General features: G+C 32.0%; 3 protein-coding genes and 1 long non-coding RNA gene across 5 annotated transcripts in view; 2 read left to right on the top strand and 2 right to left on the bottom strand.

Moving 5' to 3' along the window:
• The window catches only part of LOC147844665 (uncharacterized), an 892,045-nt gene that overhangs the window by 554,415 nt on the left and 320,037 nt on the right, over window positions 1-17,593 (bottom strand). The window lies entirely within an intron of this gene.
• Window positions 1-17,593, bottom strand: part of calua (calumenin a) — an 86,478-nt gene that overhangs the window by 25,177 nt on the left and 43,708 nt on the right. The gene's annotated exons all lie outside the window — the stretch shown is intronic.
• On the top strand, window positions 2,228-6,431 carry il22 (interleukin 22). The gene is made up of 5 exons (NM_001020792.1): window positions 2,228-2,500; window positions 2,657-2,719; window positions 4,983-5,135; window positions 5,342-5,410; window positions 6,348-6,431. Exons 1-5 carry the CDS (start codon window positions 2,228-2,230, stop codon window positions 6,429-6,431), a joined length of 642 nt encoding a protein of 213 aa, NP_001018628.1.
• On the top strand, window positions 12,387-15,918 carry il26 (interleukin 26). Its single transcript, NM_001020799.1, has 5 exons — window positions 12,387-12,533; window positions 12,618-12,668; window positions 13,764-13,895; window positions 13,973-14,047; window positions 15,814-15,918. Exons 1-5 carry the CDS (start codon window positions 12,387-12,389, stop codon window positions 15,916-15,918), a joined length of 510 nt encoding a protein of 169 aa, NP_001018635.1.

Raw genomic sequence — 17,593 nt, 5'->3', positions numbered from 1 at the left:
CAGTTTAGTGGCTAATTTCAGTTCAGAGTTCAGTTGTATGAAAATGTACGATTTTAAAAAGGAGGCATGGCACCTAACCCCAACCATCTTTGGGTGATGAGCAAATTGTACAAAATTTTACAAATTAGATTGTAAAAATTCCTACGAATTAGCCACTAAATCAAAAAGTTACGAATTGCCGTGAGATTGGGTTGGTTCGTTTAGCTTATGCGTGGACAAGGGCGTAAATTTGCTTGTGACATTGCTGGGCACATACACCATCACACGCATTGAACAGCACAGATTATGTTTAGCGCTTTTAAAAACATAAATAAAATACTAAATAATATAAAATAAACACTTAATAAATACAAATAACAATCCTATCCCATGCTACAAAAGTCAAATTACATGATTTTACTGCAGTCTGGCTTTACAGGAGGTATGAATGTAGAGAAATTTAGAGAGGTATGTGACACAATATCCGGATTATTGTTTTTCATAATCATGGAGGCCAAAATCAAACTGAATTTTAATTAATTGTACTTCCTTGGTTAATAGTATTACGGTGATCTCGTAGTGAACTTGACTTGGTGCATGTGTTGGTTAAGAGTTCACAAAGCATTGCTTTATTTTGAATGTAAATTACTTAAATTGCTTAAATTATTGGTTTGGACATTTCAGTAATTGGTTGATATTGGTGGGGACACATTCCCTTCATCAACGCCAATTCTGATTCATGTGCGTGGGCCTGTTTCTGAATGTAAAGCAAATTTTTCATAAAGACCACTTCCCAGCAGACACAGGATGCCAACATGATGCCAGGGTTGACATTGTACCCCAACGTTGTGGGACATTGCATTTTGTTTGAAAATAAAAATTAGGTTGATGTCAGAAACCAACATCAGGGTTATGTCAGTGTCCAACGTCAGGCAGACGTTGCGATTTGGTTACTTTCCAACACAACCTAAAGACAATAAATATCAATGTATAATGATGTTGCAGCTTGGTGTTGTGTGGACGTTACCAATATGAAAGATGTTGAATTTTGGTTGACATACTTGACGAATTAATGCCAGTATTTGATGTTAATATGACATTGGTTAAAGATGTTGGCTCGACGTTGGATTTTGGTTGCCATACCTGATGAAGAAATGCCAGTATTTGACATCAACATGACTTTGGTTTAAGATGTTGGCTCGACATTGAATTTTGGTTGCCATACTTGATGAACAAATGCCAGCATTTGACGTCAATATGACAATGGTTTAAGATGTTGGCTCGACATTGGATTTTGATCACTTTCCAACACAACTTAAAATCAACCAAATATCAACGTCATTTCACATCGTTATTGGACGTCAAAATAACATCGGCCTTCCTTGTTATGAATCTAACTTAATATTAATGTCTTTTGGCATTGTGTGTCTGCAGGGTTTTTTCAGGATTATCAAATCAGTGACACTCATGAACCGGTTCTTGAAATGTATGGTTTCAAAACTCAGGGTTTTACCTGCTTGCATCAGTAGTTATAGAATGAACCATATGGACTCAACAAATCAACATATGACTTTAAGTTTGTTTTAGCCAATTTGCTTTAATTGTGACTATTTAAAAATGAATGAATGTTTTCCCTTTTTTAATGTAATTAAAACTATTTTTGGTTTTGAACAGAGTAATAAATCATAAAACGTATCCATACAACTGCTATGAAGGAAAATCCATAAAAAGTTGCGGATGTTTGAATATGACGTCTGTAAATTACACAACTTTCACAGTTGCATAATTATACACATTATCGGTTACTATTGTCTAGCTTGACGTAATGAACACAATCAGATGCGTTTGTTCTTTATTGCAGTTTTCCTTATTACACTCGTCACTTCCACAAACACTCCGTTTTTTAGCGCCTGTTTGTTTTATGATGCAACGCTCTGATGTCATAAAGCATCTTCTTAATCAGGGAAAAAGTAATTGACAAGTTTCCTGGCAACAACAAAGGAAAAGAACTGCACATAAAGTTATTTCTGGAGCGCACTAATTAATATTATTCGGGGGAATTCACAGGAAGTTTTCCATTCTGTCCACTTGACACTTCACCAACCCTGCGTCCTTATTGCAGCTCATTACTGGACGTTTTATTTCTTGTCACACAATATGCGGTGCGAATTTCCGACGCTATCATAACAGTCAGCGAATATGAAGCATGCATCGAGATCCGCTGACCCATTAAACTCAGGTGCAGAGGATGGGGGATTACGCCAAAGGTGAAAAGACTACCACAGTGACGTACAGGCACGATATAAAAGCTCCAGAGCCACAAGATGCTCTACAAGTTTCGACATCGAGGAACAACGGTGTACATAAGAGGACAGATACCCGAATCCACTCATCTACCTGCGATATGAAGTGCTTTACTCTTATTGCTTTGCTGTGCTCGTGCTTTTTGAGCGGATGCGCGCGCCCCACTCCATTGGATAGCTCAGCCACCTGGAACGACCTCGCTGCGATGACTGATACAGTACGTTTCATTGCTTCATCTCATGTGGCTGTGTGACAATATATCTGCAGTGTTTTATTTGTTAAAGTTGATGAGTAATTATTGAAATGTATGATTATATGTTTAGCCTACATTGAAATTGCAGTGTGTAACATTCAGGCATTCATTTTCACACAGGCACGAAATGAAGACGATCACGAAACACGACTGCTTCCATATTTCTCCCACGATATGCTGCAAGTATGTGTGATGGGAAACCAAAACTAACTATCTATCTATCTATCTATCTATCTATCTATCTATCTATCTATCTATCTATCTATCTATCTATCTATCTATCTATCTATCTATCTATCTATCTATCTATCTAATATTTATTATTTTGCTATTAGTCACTAACATAGATGCTAATTCGAAGTTGTTAGATTTAATAAATTCAATACAATTGTGCATTTTGTTATCAATAACATTATTAATAATGCAATCATAATCATAATCAGCAACTGTCAACAATATCCAAACAATGAAATTACTGTAAAAAGCTATCAGTAACTTAAAAAGTGAGTAAACCCATTGTTACTTGGAACTATTAAGTTGACTTAACTTAACCTTTCATGTAAACATTGAAGTTATTAATTAACATTGATTCATATGGATATTAGTTACCATTAACAATGGAACAGATGCACACACCAATTCAACAATTCAAAAAGTAATAGCAATTTATGATGTTTGTAATGATTTAGTTTACCATCACTATCTAGTTGTGATTGTTAACTGCCCACCAACAAAGGTACTTGTCTAAGAAGGATTAATAAAGTTTGACCACCATTATTATTATAAATATATTATTTTAATAATATTATAAGGATTTATTATATGCATATACTCAATTATGATTAGTAATAACTTAATCATACTTATTATTTTACTTCTACACTGTAAAGATAACTGCCTTCATTTTTTAGTTGAAATAAATTAACTTTTCCAGTTATCTCAACTTATATCAGTCAAACTGACTAAAATATGAAGTTAAACTTTGCATAACTGAGAAAAATGTAGTTTAAACCTGATTAACTTAAAATAGCTCTTATGTCCATAATGTTTGTATTTATGATCAATTTATGTAGCACCGTTGTCCTGCGAGACATGACATTTTGTTTCTCTGTATGTCCACACATGTAGCAGAATGACAATAAAGCTCGACTTGACTTGACTTTAAAATAAGTTAAAGTAACATAAAAACGTGTAGTCATGACTTTTTGTCAAATGATTAGTTTTACAGGGTTTACATCAACTCACTAGCAATTGTTGACACTAATATGTAACAAGTGAAGTCTTTGCATACTAATTTAATAACAATAATCTTTTCAAAGTAAGTGCGTTTCAGTCAAGTAGAGTGGTTGACTGTAGTATTGGTTACCAAGTAACCAACAGTAAACAAGGCAAGCAAAATAGAGACTAGGTGTAATGATCGCTATACGCCAAATGAGTTTCCATCTCCCATTATTCGCATTAACTCTATTTTACACAATTTAAGAGATTTTTATTTAAAATTTGCATTTCCATCACTCATTCCTTATGCGATACTTAAAAATGTGCATTTACACAGGGTTATGGAGTATATTAGGTATATTAGGCATGGGTTGTTATAAGATTGATAGACTATTAATAACTATAGTAATAAACATAATATAGGTAACCTTGGATAAATATTTCACAATATCATGGTATTGTAATTACTGCTCTAAAATATCTTCTTTTTTAATGTCTGGGAAAAACAACTTTTTTTCTACATTGAGCACAATATATTTATTTTAAGAAACATTTCAAATGTTTCGGAACAGTAAACATGTCAGGCTACATAATTAAAATAAATAATTGACCTCTGCTGTTTTCATTAGTTTCAAAAACACATTGCTTTGCAACTTAATATGTGTATATATCTCTTTTCTTTGGATATAAAGTAAGCCACTGTAGTGTTCAGGCCTATAGCATGTGCCTATAGCAACAACCTTGAATGTTGGTGTATAAACCATTCGTTTTTCAAAATCGTGGGCTGACACCAGTATATTTGATGTGCAAGGCCCTTTTCTGCTGGAGATACAATTGCCTTAAAAAGCTAAATAAAATAGACGTAAAAAAACAAAAAAATGAACAAACCGGAGAAATGGCATAACAAGATTTTAGCGGTTTTAAAACCTTGACTTTTACAAACCATGTTAATCTTTAAAACCAGTTATCGCCCCATGCCTACAGTCTATGCTGTCTATGCATCAGTTGTTCAGAAAAATGCATAGTAATTACGAGCTAATAACTGAAACTAACAAAATAAAAGTTTGCTGTTAGTCCCAGCTAAAGACTAAAGAACAGATATTTGGAGTTGAGTGTTATCGATTAATGTAATAACTATTCATTTCTGTTTGGATTGCATTGATTTCTTACTTGTATCTATAAAAAGTTAAGCATTTTGATGATAGTCTCATCTCATCATCTGTTACAGGAAGAAGGTTCCTGCTGCATCAATGCCAGAATTCTGAAATATTATGTAAATCACGTCTTGGAATCAGACGAGCACACAGATATGAAATACCCAATGATTCGCAATGTGAGGGAGGGTCTGCACAGAGTCGAGCAAGAATTGCAGAATCACTGTGTAAGTGTTTGGAAACTCTTTGATCAATCCCACACGACGAAAATACTATAGTTATATATATATATATATATATATATATATATATATATATATATATATATATATGATGTTTAGAATTCTACTGTATTATTTGCTTGGTTCATAAACAGTATGGTATTTACTCTGTTACTTTTCTGTTACTTACTAACTATTTTGTTTTTTAACAGAAACACGACTACTCCAGCCATCCGCTTGTGAAGCAATTCAAGAGAAACTATCATGCCAGTGCAATTATGGTAATTCAATTTTATATTTAAATTACTGTGCAAAAGTTTTAGGCCACAGTTATAGTTGTTGTTTTAGTGAGGGTATAATGACATTATATATTACTTCTCGTTCTTTTTATTAAAATACAAACAGAAAATATGGGTTTTAGATTTTTTTTATATCTTTTTTATTGTTTAGGAAATAGATGGAAAAATAAATGAAAAATACTGGAGTTTCTGTCTTGGTTTGATCTGCATTTCTGCCAGAGCTGTAGTCAATATTGCCTGAATTGCTGGGATTGTGAATGCGTAAAAGTACAGACAGGTTATAATTCATTGTTTAATTCCTACTAGAAAGCACCTAATTTGTAATAATTTTATTTTTTAGAATGAAAATGATCCCAAACACACTGCTAATGTAAGGAAATCATGTTTTTGAGAGAAAAGACTGTCCAGAGAGTGCAGACTTGAATATTATGTGCAGTATGTATAGACAACATTATGGGCAGTATGAGATTCACCTGGAGAGAAAAAGAAAGACAGAACTTGGTAAATCTAAGGAAGAACTCTTGGAAATGCTGAAAGATGCTTGATATTAAATATAGTAGCACATCATTTCAGAAAAGACTTAACAAAAAAAAAAATCAAGCTGTTGCTTGGTGCTAAAGAGGTCTCGATAAAAACACAGACTTTTGATGCTAGTCTTTTGATTACCAAAGTAATTTTGTTCTGAATATTGTGTACATATTTCCTCTATTTTCTGTTCGTATATTAGAGTTCACCCAAAGGTAATAACCCTGCACTTGCTCCATATCATTTAGATAGACACTATAGATAGATTTGTCCAAATGTCTTAGGCTCCCAGATCTGGTGGTGACCTAAGACTTTTGCACAGTACTGTATATTGCAATAACTAGTAAGTGTTTCTGTGCAGGCATTTGACCATCTGTTTGTTTTTATTCTTCAGGATTTGGCCGCAGCCCGTAACAAAGCAATCGGGGAGACAAATACTCTCTACCACTACCTCTTTGAATCCTGCACTCCAAAGTGATTCCCTTCAGCAGTATTGCAATATTTTTTTTATATATTCAAAGGATTATTTATTATGCATTTATTTATTTGAAATATTTATTGAATGTTATATTGACTTCTACAACCGGCATGAAAACTGTGCTTTCATGCTATGTGTCGTAAGGTCACACTCATGAGTCGTGGCCATTGTTGTGACTGACTTGGGTTAAATGTTCCTAAGACAGACCACTGTGAAGTAAATGCATCATAAAAGCATTTTTAAATAGTTTTCAGGAAAATGAAGGATCTGATTATTTAATGTTATTGAATCTAATTTATTTTTGCAGTAACTTAATGTGTCAATTCGCAAAATGTGTAGCAGATGTTTGTTTGTTTTATTTAAATAAAGTGCAATTTCATATTTCTCACAAGATTGATTCTGCTTTTTTTACTACCATAACGTTTTCATTTGAACAACTCAATCCCATACTGTGAAGCTTAACTGTTATAGACTTATTGGGTGTTGGAACACCCTCTAGTGAGCAAGACTAGTTAGCAATGTCATCAATATTGTCTGTTTGATTTGAACACACAATAAACATGTATTGTTTTAGCATCTGTGTGTAGATTACATATACAGGATTCCCACACTTCTTGAAAGTGCTTGAATTTTAGACACACTTTTTAGCCGAAGTCCCTTTATTCAACAAGGGTCACCACAGCGGAATGAACTGCCAACTTATCCAGCATATGTTTTACTTAGCGGATGCTCTTTCAGCTGCAATGCTAGTACTGGGAAACACCCATACATTCTTACATTCAAACACATACACTACAGCCAATTTAGTTTATTCAAATCACCTATAGCACATGTCTTTGGACTGTGGGAGAAATCGGAGCACCCGGAGGAAACCAATGCGAACATGGGGAGAACATGCAAACTCCACATAAAAACGCCAACTGACACAACCGAGACTCGAACCCGCAACTGTCTTGCTTTGAGGCAACAGTGCTAACCACTGAGTCACTGTGTCACCCAAAAGACAAGTTCTAAGTTTAAAAATCTTATCTTGTAGCAGAACTATGATGAAAAATTGACATTTTATCAATACTTCAGAAACCACAGTTGAATATTACTAGTATTGAGTATTGTTTAATAATTTTATTAAAGTTCTTTGAACATGACTTTAAAACTGTTTGTGTGTGTGTGTTTTTTTTAAATGACACTTTTAAAACATCATCATTACTGTGGTATTTTAATGTAAATATTAAGTGCAGGTGAAATGTTGAGAACTTTATTGGCGCTACACATGCTGGGCTTACATTATTTTACAAGGTGCTTGATTTTAAATTATTGATGCTTTAAAAAGTCCTTAAATCAGCTGTTTATGAAATAGTGTAAATCCTGTATAAATGCTAAATCTCAACAGCACACACACTTAAAAAAATTATTGGTATATATGTATCATTACCAGAAGAACAAATTATGATTTATGATATTAAATATTACAGTTTCTATAATATTAATGCAATGAATGGAAATGTTTAACATATTTGGGTTAATTTTGACCCTGGATTTATTATTATTATTAATATTATGTTTAGAGATAAAGAATTAAATCAATTACATAAATATTTACATAATTTGGATATTTTATGGAGCACATTTTTACACAATTATTGTGAAATTATATTATTATTAAATACATTGGTCAAATATGTTTAGCCTTTTCTCTAAATCTCTCACTCTTGGACTGCATTTGCTGATAAACATAAATGTATATGCTAACTATTGTAGCATGATATACAATTATGGACTTTTTGGATTTCTATATGGAACTTCCATTATGGAACAGTTTCTTTTTGTAAATATGAGCAAAAGGTGATAAGGTAAAGCAAATAATTATATATTCTTTTCAGATTTAATTATTAAAAAGCATAAAAATATAAACTTTCATTGAAATAAACAGTTAAAAGATTAGGAAAATTGCATTTTGAAATAAATGTTTTTTTTTTCTTCCAAAAACGATATATAAAATAATTCAGTTGAAGTCATAATTATTTGCAATTATGTATGCATTTACACTTCTAGAAAATCTTGATTAATATATCCAAAGTACAACCCCATTCATATTTACATTTTTAACTCAGTACAGGAACATGAAACTGTCCAGCCATGACTTCTTGTTTTACATGAATGTAAATATGGAAGTGCAACAGCCAAATTATGTTAAAACAACATCATCACTGAACATTTCCATTTCCACCACCATTCAGAAGTTCCAATTTATAACACACAAAAAAATATTTGCATAGATTATGATCATTTTTGTGACATTTTATTTTTTCCTATGATGACTGATATGTGCAGGAGCCAACAAAGTTGACCTTGACCACATAAAAACCTAAAAGGTACACTTTCAAATCTGAGTTTACAAAAAAAGCGCCTCTTTTTTGGGTGGGGGTTATAACACAGAAAACATATACAATTATTTGCATAGATTATGATCATTTTTGTGACTTTTTTTTTCCTATGATGACTGATATGTGCAGGAGCCAACAAATTGACCTTGACCACATAGAACCTAAAAGGTACACTTTCAAAACTGAGTTCACAATAAAAACTGTTATAACACAGAAAGCATATACAATTATTTTAATGACTTTCAACAGTGTTTTATGAAAATTCAAACTAAACCTTACACCTCTGCTTGTGGATTTAAGAAGCTTTTTCATTTGGATAAGCAAGATGCGGGATGAAAACCCCAAAATAGTACTTGACTTTAAGAGGTAATATGAAATAACATGCCAATTTTAAGATCCGTAACATCAATCCTGTCTTATGCCAATTTGTTACTTTTAGATTTAGTGGCTAATACATATGAACTTGTACGATCTCACTAATTTTAGAACGATTTGCTCATCCTCCAATGAGGGTTGGGGTTTGATGCCATGCCTCCGTTTAAAAATCTTACATTTTTATATAACTGAACATGTATTAGCCATTAAACTGACAAAACTTAAAATAGTTAAATAAATAGAGTAAGTTTTGGTTTAAAATGCAACACTATCAGCAAAAAAGTTTACAAATTTTTCTTTTTGAATTATATTTTTAGATGATATTATATGCGTAAATGTACTTATTGTAATTTCTTTTTAAAATTCTACTTTTTGTATTAATGTTACATGTTAGGCAACTGGGGTCTGAGAGTAACGCAATTCGCATACGTTCTGCACATGTGGTTGAATTGACAATAAAGCTGACTTTGACTTTGAAGTGAAAAAACTATAAACTATAAATAGGTCATAAATGGGACAGAACTCTTAAAACAACAACTTTGCGCCCCTAAAATGTGCATAACTTGGAGTAATAATATGTGCCCTTATAATTTTAACAGGTATTGTAGCTGCTTTTTTGACCATTGTGCATGAGTTATTATTAAAACCAGAAAATCTGAACTGAAAAAGAGAGAATTTATCCAAAAGAATTAGGCAAATTAGTCAATGTTTTTCTTTTTCTTTAGTGTTGAATTTGATTCAAAAATGTCTATTAATGCTTCTGCAATATTTGCATTTAATCCCTGAAATTTGAGCAGCAGTTTATCAGCACAAACCTATAGCGGTGAAAAAGTAGCATTTAGTTCATCCCTGAATAATCACTTGACTAAAAAGTTCTTTGTATGTGCACATTCTTTACATTAGAAATGCATCCCCCCAAAAATATTCCCACGTCACTGTTCAACCCTCAGTTATGCGGTTTGAAATTCCCAGGAAGTGAACAACATAAATACAAAGCTTTACCATGAAAAAAACAAAGGTAAACACAGAGGGAAAAAAATGGAGGATTAGAATGAATGAAGAATGAATGGCTTGGGAATGTACACTTTCGTATTTCCTCATGCCAGCTGTGTAACTGTTTAACAGCCACACGCAAACAGACAAAAGTGAAAGTAACCAAAAATAGCACGTATTATAAATACACTGTGGGTATTTTTGACTTCACCTCTGTTATCAGATCTTGTGGGAAGCTTCGTTCATATTGAATCATGACTCAGTTGAGTTGAGTCGTCTTAGATTTGCTCTGATCAAACCAGAAGTCTTTCAGCGAACGCACGCTTTAAATGAACTTCCTTTTACACCTTCTCTGACTCAAATGTTTAAGTTTGACTATTTTAATACCATGGCAGCTTTTGAGAATCCTTTTCTGGGTCAGGTGAAGATCTTTGCTGTATGTGCTGACCTGATTTGAGAAGGTGGTTAAGTCTTTTAGAAGAAGGGGTAATACTTTGGTAATACGTAAATGTCAGTAATCATGTGTGTTGTTACTAAGCTCTGCTCTATTTGCACTCTGTACAACCTACAATTTTTACTTTAACCAGAGCAATTTGTTCCTGAAATAACACACAACATTTTAGTAGTTTTGCTGGTTTAAGTAAACAACTCAGCAACATTAAAGGACCTTGTAAAATCAGGTCATTTAGATTTTATCTTTTTTTTTGTAGTACATATGATATATATATATATATATATATATATATATATATATATATATATATATATATATATATATATATATATAAACAGGGAACTCATATAATATGCAGCATAATAGAAAGATAATACAGTTCAATTCAACTTTTTGGCAAAAAAAATACACAATATTTCAACAAAAATGTACATATTTTTATGTTTATGTTGAACGTTTCCACTTTATTTTTCTCTCATAACATGTTAATTTAGGTGTGCTATGCTTTAGTATCATGCTCTTAAGTTATTTTGGTAAATTTGCTGTTGTTGCGGCATTGGTGCTGACTAATCTAATGTATATACACAAGCATAGGTGTACAGTATATTAACCTATAGAAAATACTAATTTAAAACAGAGATCTGTGAGGGGTGTACTCATATGCTGGGCATATAAAATTCAACATATACTTAATGTAACATAAACTCATGTCAGTCATTATTTTAAATTATTTAGATTTTCATTTTTAATTAATTTTGATTCAACTATTGAATTATGGCACACAAATAAGTTTTCACTGGTTAACATTAGAATATGAACTAACAACATCTAAAATGTCATCTTTAGTTCATGTTAGTATTTAACACTTAATAATAAACGATTTAAAATTGACATTTTAATTAGTAATTTACAAAATCACTACAAAGTTTAATTATTAATAACATTATGATTAGTAGTGCAACAAACAACAGTGTAATGTTATAACACAATTGTATTAACAGTAAAGGGTAACACTTTGATATTGTTGATATTCTCCTTTAACAGATATTTAATAAGAAACCTTGCAAGTACATGTCAACTTACACTAACCCTAACCCCAACCTAACAGTCTACTTATAATCTAATGAGAGTCAGTTGGCATGTACAGTAGACGCAATGTAACTTAAATTCAACAAACGGACCAACAAAATAAAGTGACCCAGTAAATGATCCATAATAAGGTGAAAATCCTCAACCAATCCCTAATTTTCACCATAAATCTGTTATTTATTAATATCCCTTCAATGTACAATTACACTGTAGCAAGGATGGAGTCAGAAAAAGTAACAAAACAGTAATAATGGTGTAAATACAGTACATTCAAATTCTACAAAGCTTTGCGTCATTCAGTACAGTTGAAAATATTCTCACAGCATTTTTTTTCCAATAGCGAAACATCAAAGGAAACACTGTAGGTTGGACTGCATCACGACAAGTTTTTTTTTCGCTCGTGCAACCTATTTCACGGCGTCCAGTTACCGATAGTAAGTCCTTCCTCTCGATGAGCTCAAAAACCCACAAAAACCAGCAGGTAAACCACAGGGAAAAACAAGGGCAAAGCCATGAATGCAGCCTTCAGCAAGAAACTCCACCATGGCTGGAATTTTTTTTTTCTGACAAAGGATGGAGCTATAAAAGCTATGAATGTGGCTGCTAGTTTAAAGCACAGTGAGCTACTGTACAGACTGTACCATACCATACTGATTCAGGATGAGGATTCTAATACCGTTTACCCTTTGTGCTCTTCTATGCTGGTCTGAGGGCCACAAGCAGGAGGAATGTTTGAAGCGGGAAATCCGGCTGCCTATGATCAGGGAAATGCTCAGTATGTCCCAGGACATCCATAAATCCCTGCCGGTAAGTATCTCTTTACATTTGTGGATTACAGGTATAATATGTGCAATTATGTAGTTGACAATAGCCAATGGTCTTTTGTTGCAGAGAGACAATAAACCCTTCCATCGGATATTGGGGAAACTTAAAAAGTGCAAGGTAAGATAATAGCTTCATTTTATATGTTTTACACCTAAACTTATAAAGAGTTTTTATTACATTTTAGAGTTCATATTTCATTTTTTATTTTATCGAGACATACAGTATAGATTACAATATTAATTACTTTAATTATTGATATATGTATATAATTGTTCTAAAATGGATGCGCTTCAAATGTTGACTGACTAATGTGCGTATAATATATAATTGTGCCATTTCTTTGTAATTTTTTTATAAACAAAATGATATTTTCCAAGAATATGGCACAATTTCTTATTTTTTGGGGCAGATTGTTATAGTGAGTACCTGATGTCAACATGTATACTGTTAAAGATGAAACATTGGATTAACAAAACAAGTATTTAATTACTTTGTTTAATACCCCAATCAATTAAATGTAAATGCAATGTAAATCTAACTTGCCACAACCTCACTTTTGACTTGTTTTCTAAATAAATAAATAAATAGATGAATAATTAAATAAATAGATGAATAAATGAATAAATAAGTAAATAAATAAATAGATGAATAAATAAATAAATAAATAGAAGAATAAATAAATAAATAAATGAATAAATAAATAGATGAATAAATTAATAAATTAATAAATAGATAAATAAATAAATGAATAAATAAATAGATGAATAATTAAATACACAAATAAATAAATTAATAAATAGATGAATAAATTAATAAATAGATGAATAAATAAATACATAGATCAATAAATTAATAGATGAATAAATAAATACTATTGATTAACTTATTGATTTATTAATGAATAAATTAATAAACAGATGAATAAACAAATAAATAAATGGAAACCATTTGAAAATTCTCATTTTCAGCAGGTTTATGTTTATATGAGCAAAACATCATTTTAGTTTTATTAAATGCCTAAAAAAGTTTATACCTAAAATACCAAAAAAGTCCTACGTCAGACATGTTTCTAGTCATTTTTAGACGACACAATGTTAACTTCTGAAAAGTTCAATAATCTTTTGCAGAGTAACTTGCTCCAGTCTCCCTATGTTCATTTGTCATTCCAAGTAACAGTCTACTGAACTAACCAATCTGCACACCTCCTTAAAGGAACTGAATGTCCCAGACTTCAAGCGTGTCCTGGAAATCTATGATGAACATGTGTTTGAAAAGATGTGGGATGAACTGCCAACTCAGTTCATTGACTACTTCAAAAGGCTGAAGGGCATAATGCAGAACTGTGTAAGACCTCATGAACATCTCGACACTTAAGAAGTCTACCTGTTGAGTATTTTATTGACTTATTTTCTTTGACACAGGCGACTGAAGGCAAACCAACCCAGTCCCGCTGCGCAAAAGAGAAGCTTAAAAAATTTGAGCAGACGTTGATGAAGGTACGAGACATTTATTTAGATGAACACTCAGCTTTATGTTGTATGTTCGTGTGTGTGTGTGTGTGTGTGTGTGTGTGTGTGTGTGTGTGTGTTTTGGTTAAAAATGAACGACTAATGGTCAATTTTCTTTGAAACCAAATACCAATAAATCAGTAGCAATAACTGTAGTTGGGTAGATAACTGTGCCACTGTGATTAGTGCTGGGCCGCTAAACGATATCACTGTATATAAAATGGCCGTAAAATTTAGATCAATAACAAGAATAAACTCTGGACTTTTTACCTTTATATTAATCTAAGAGCCAATCCCACCGCATAAATGTGCAACAATGAGGAATCTAGAAGTGCGCTGATATTACTCAAGATTTTTGGCCGCCAAAAATAGGTTATGCTATTTAGTGGACCCTCTAATTTTGTGGCGTCGGTCATTGTTGGGTTACTCTTTTAAATATGGAAGCATTGACACATGATATTGAAATATATTTCGTTATTGTTCAATAAGAAAAAAAGTCATCAAATTTTTGCCATATCGTCCAGCCCAAACTGGCTTTTTTTTCATTATTTACCTTAAATTTCTATTCAAAACATCTGTCAAGTAAATTAACGTTTGTTCGATCAAACAATCGCACACAGATATCAGCCAATGACAGGCATCGCAATAACATTCAAACAATGAATATTGTGAGAGATCAGTTGTGATCGCTTTCAATCTATATAATATTTTTTTAAACACTTTAAAAATGCTTCACACATTTATTGGCTATATCACAAACAAAATATGATGCACACCTCTCCTGTGATGATTTAAATCATGTATTAAAATCATTTTAATTAAAAAAAGTCCTGACATTATAATCAATATAGAAAAAAGTCATGAAGATGTTTTTTTTGTTCTCATAAATACACTTTAAGTAAAATTAAGTGTTAATTAATCTATTCAAAAAATATTTAAGTAATCAACCTTGTATCTTTGTGAGTTTTCCATCTTAAAGGACTCAATTATGAAAATTATGCTTACTATAAATGTACCACAATCATGTTCCACTGCTTGCTTCAACCCTAAAAACCTTCAATACCTCTTTTGCAAAATATTCACCCTTAAAACCTCTCCTGCACAACATGGTTTAGTCTCATGTAAAAGTACTTGAATAGCCTGTCTTATGTGTATAGTTTAAGTATTTTATAGTATATGCTAATTATGCATAGTTTTTTAATAGCTCTTATTTCCAGTGTGTGTTTGTATTTATGATTAATTTATGTAGCACCGTTGTCCTGAGACATTACAGTTCGTTCCTCTGTATGTTGTCCACACAGGTAGTGGAATGACAATAAAGCTCGACTTGACTTGATCTTGAATAGATAATTGTGACAAGTATTTGTATTTTGTACTGTAACCCCTGTAGACTACAATTAAGATCAATAAACCTACTAAAATATCAGATAATGATACCTTTTTTATGACATAACATGGCTAGTTAGGGTTCTTAAATGTCTCTCACTGTGTGTTTTATGATTCACCATACATACCGTGTTTAATGATTCAAGCATTAGGACACATGCACTCTTAAAAAAACGTTCGGTTGTCGTAACCCAAGTTTAGGTTAAATATGAACAAAGCCAACCATTTGGTTAAAAAGTGTAATTTACTGTAAATTTTACTTACCCAATGCTGAGTTTGTCCATATCTGACCTAACGTCAAGCATTTTTCTAGACTGTGTCCATGCATTATGATTTATGACTAACTCTCTCTTTTTGTCCTCATGCAGCTTCAGCCAGATGGTAAAACCAAAGCTCTGAGTGAGTTTCACAGTGTTTTGCTGTGGATCAGTTCAGGCATGGACAGAAGAAAAACATACAAGAAGATTCACTAGTTCTTCTTAAGAGTTCTTTCGAGGAACGCAGGATGCAGTCGTGGGGAAAACACATTTCTACCCACCCTCATTTTCAGGAACCAGGTTCAGTTAACGCAACTACCATTGCCAAATGCACATGCACGTGCAGGGTCTTGAGTCATACAAAAACAAACACTATAACTTCCTCCATCAATTATCAACAGACCGATCAACAGATTTCCTAGGCTGCGACACAAGTCATCAAGTCAAATCCTGTGAATGGCCTCACAAAAAGCCTGATGTAGTCGAATCCAACTTATCTCAGGGAAGTTGTGACAATATTTCATGTAGCAAAGAGCTTACGTGCTTTTTGTTCTTGAGAAACTTTTGCACTGACATTTCAGATTTAATGAAGAACAATCCGGTTTTTACTATGAAATGCTTTTTAGGTTTTAACTGAAGGCATGTTTATTTATTATTTTTAGTTCATTTTCAAATCCGTAATTTATTCTTGATTACTTGGTTGCATTTTTATTATTATTATTATTAGTCATTCATTTGAGAAAATGTATTATTCTAATCTATAAATGTCATATTTATGTATGCCTTATCATTGTATACTGCCAGTGTCACCATTTAAATGTTTTTTCTGCATTATGTGATGTATTCTTGAAAGTGAACCTTCAAAATAAATATAAGTTTAAATCGGATTTGAGCTTTCCATTTTGGTTGTGCCTGTTTCCATTATCACACAGCATTTCTGTAATTGATAAAACACTGATCTAGATGGTGTTGTCTCTTATTACAGTTCAAGAGGTAAATGTAACATTATTTGGAAGACACAGCATCAAAACTCATTTTAAGCACACTCTGCATGTAAAAATTCATGTCTACTGACACTTATTATTTGCTTACTCTCACAGAACAGTAAAATATCTGAAAAATGTGGGGTAACAGCATTCGTTGGCCTGCGATCACAAAGTATGCACACTTTGACACTATATTTGTATGAATGTATGTGTATTTATGCACTTAAATACATGTTCGTGTTCAGCTATAAAGTGTCAAATTCTGCATACTTGGAGATCACAAGGCAGCAAGTGCTGTTATATGCATAGGTATTTGCACTTTTACAATAAAATTTGTGCTAGATTGAAACTAAAATAGTGTTAAAATGATGGTATGATTCATTATTTCTGATTTAATTACAGCTCTTGCTATATATATATATATATATATATATATATATATATATATATATATATATATATATATATATATATATATTTGAAATATTGATGACTGATTCCCTTACATCCTCAAAAACCATAGACCTTTCCCTTCAAATTGATTGGATTTTTTGTGCAACACTGTCTTCATATTTCTGTGATCTTTGCAAATGATTTAGTTTTTTTTTTTTTTTACTTTGCTTTATCCATAACTTTCACATTTCCACTGCTATTTAAAAAATCCTTCTTCCGCCTTATAATATCTTCGTCTTTCTCTTACTCAGTTAAAACACAATGGCTATATGTTGTAAATCTCGTTTTTGTGTATGTATAGATTGAATGTACAAATCTATTGTATTATGTAAAGCGAGCTTGAGCTACAGGAAAGTGACATGCAATTAAAAAAACAATATTATATTATATTATATTATATTATATTACATTATATTATATTATATTATATTATATTACATTATATTATATTA

The sequence above is a fragment of the Danio rerio genome, chromosome 4, assembly GCF_052040795.2.
Source record: "Danio rerio strain M-AB ecotype USA chromosome 4, GRCz13ab, whole genome shotgun sequence".
Lineage (NCBI taxonomy): Eukaryota > Metazoa > Chordata > Actinopteri > Cypriniformes > Danionidae > Danio > Danio rerio.
This window is presented reverse-complemented; position numbering and strand designations above follow the sequence as displayed.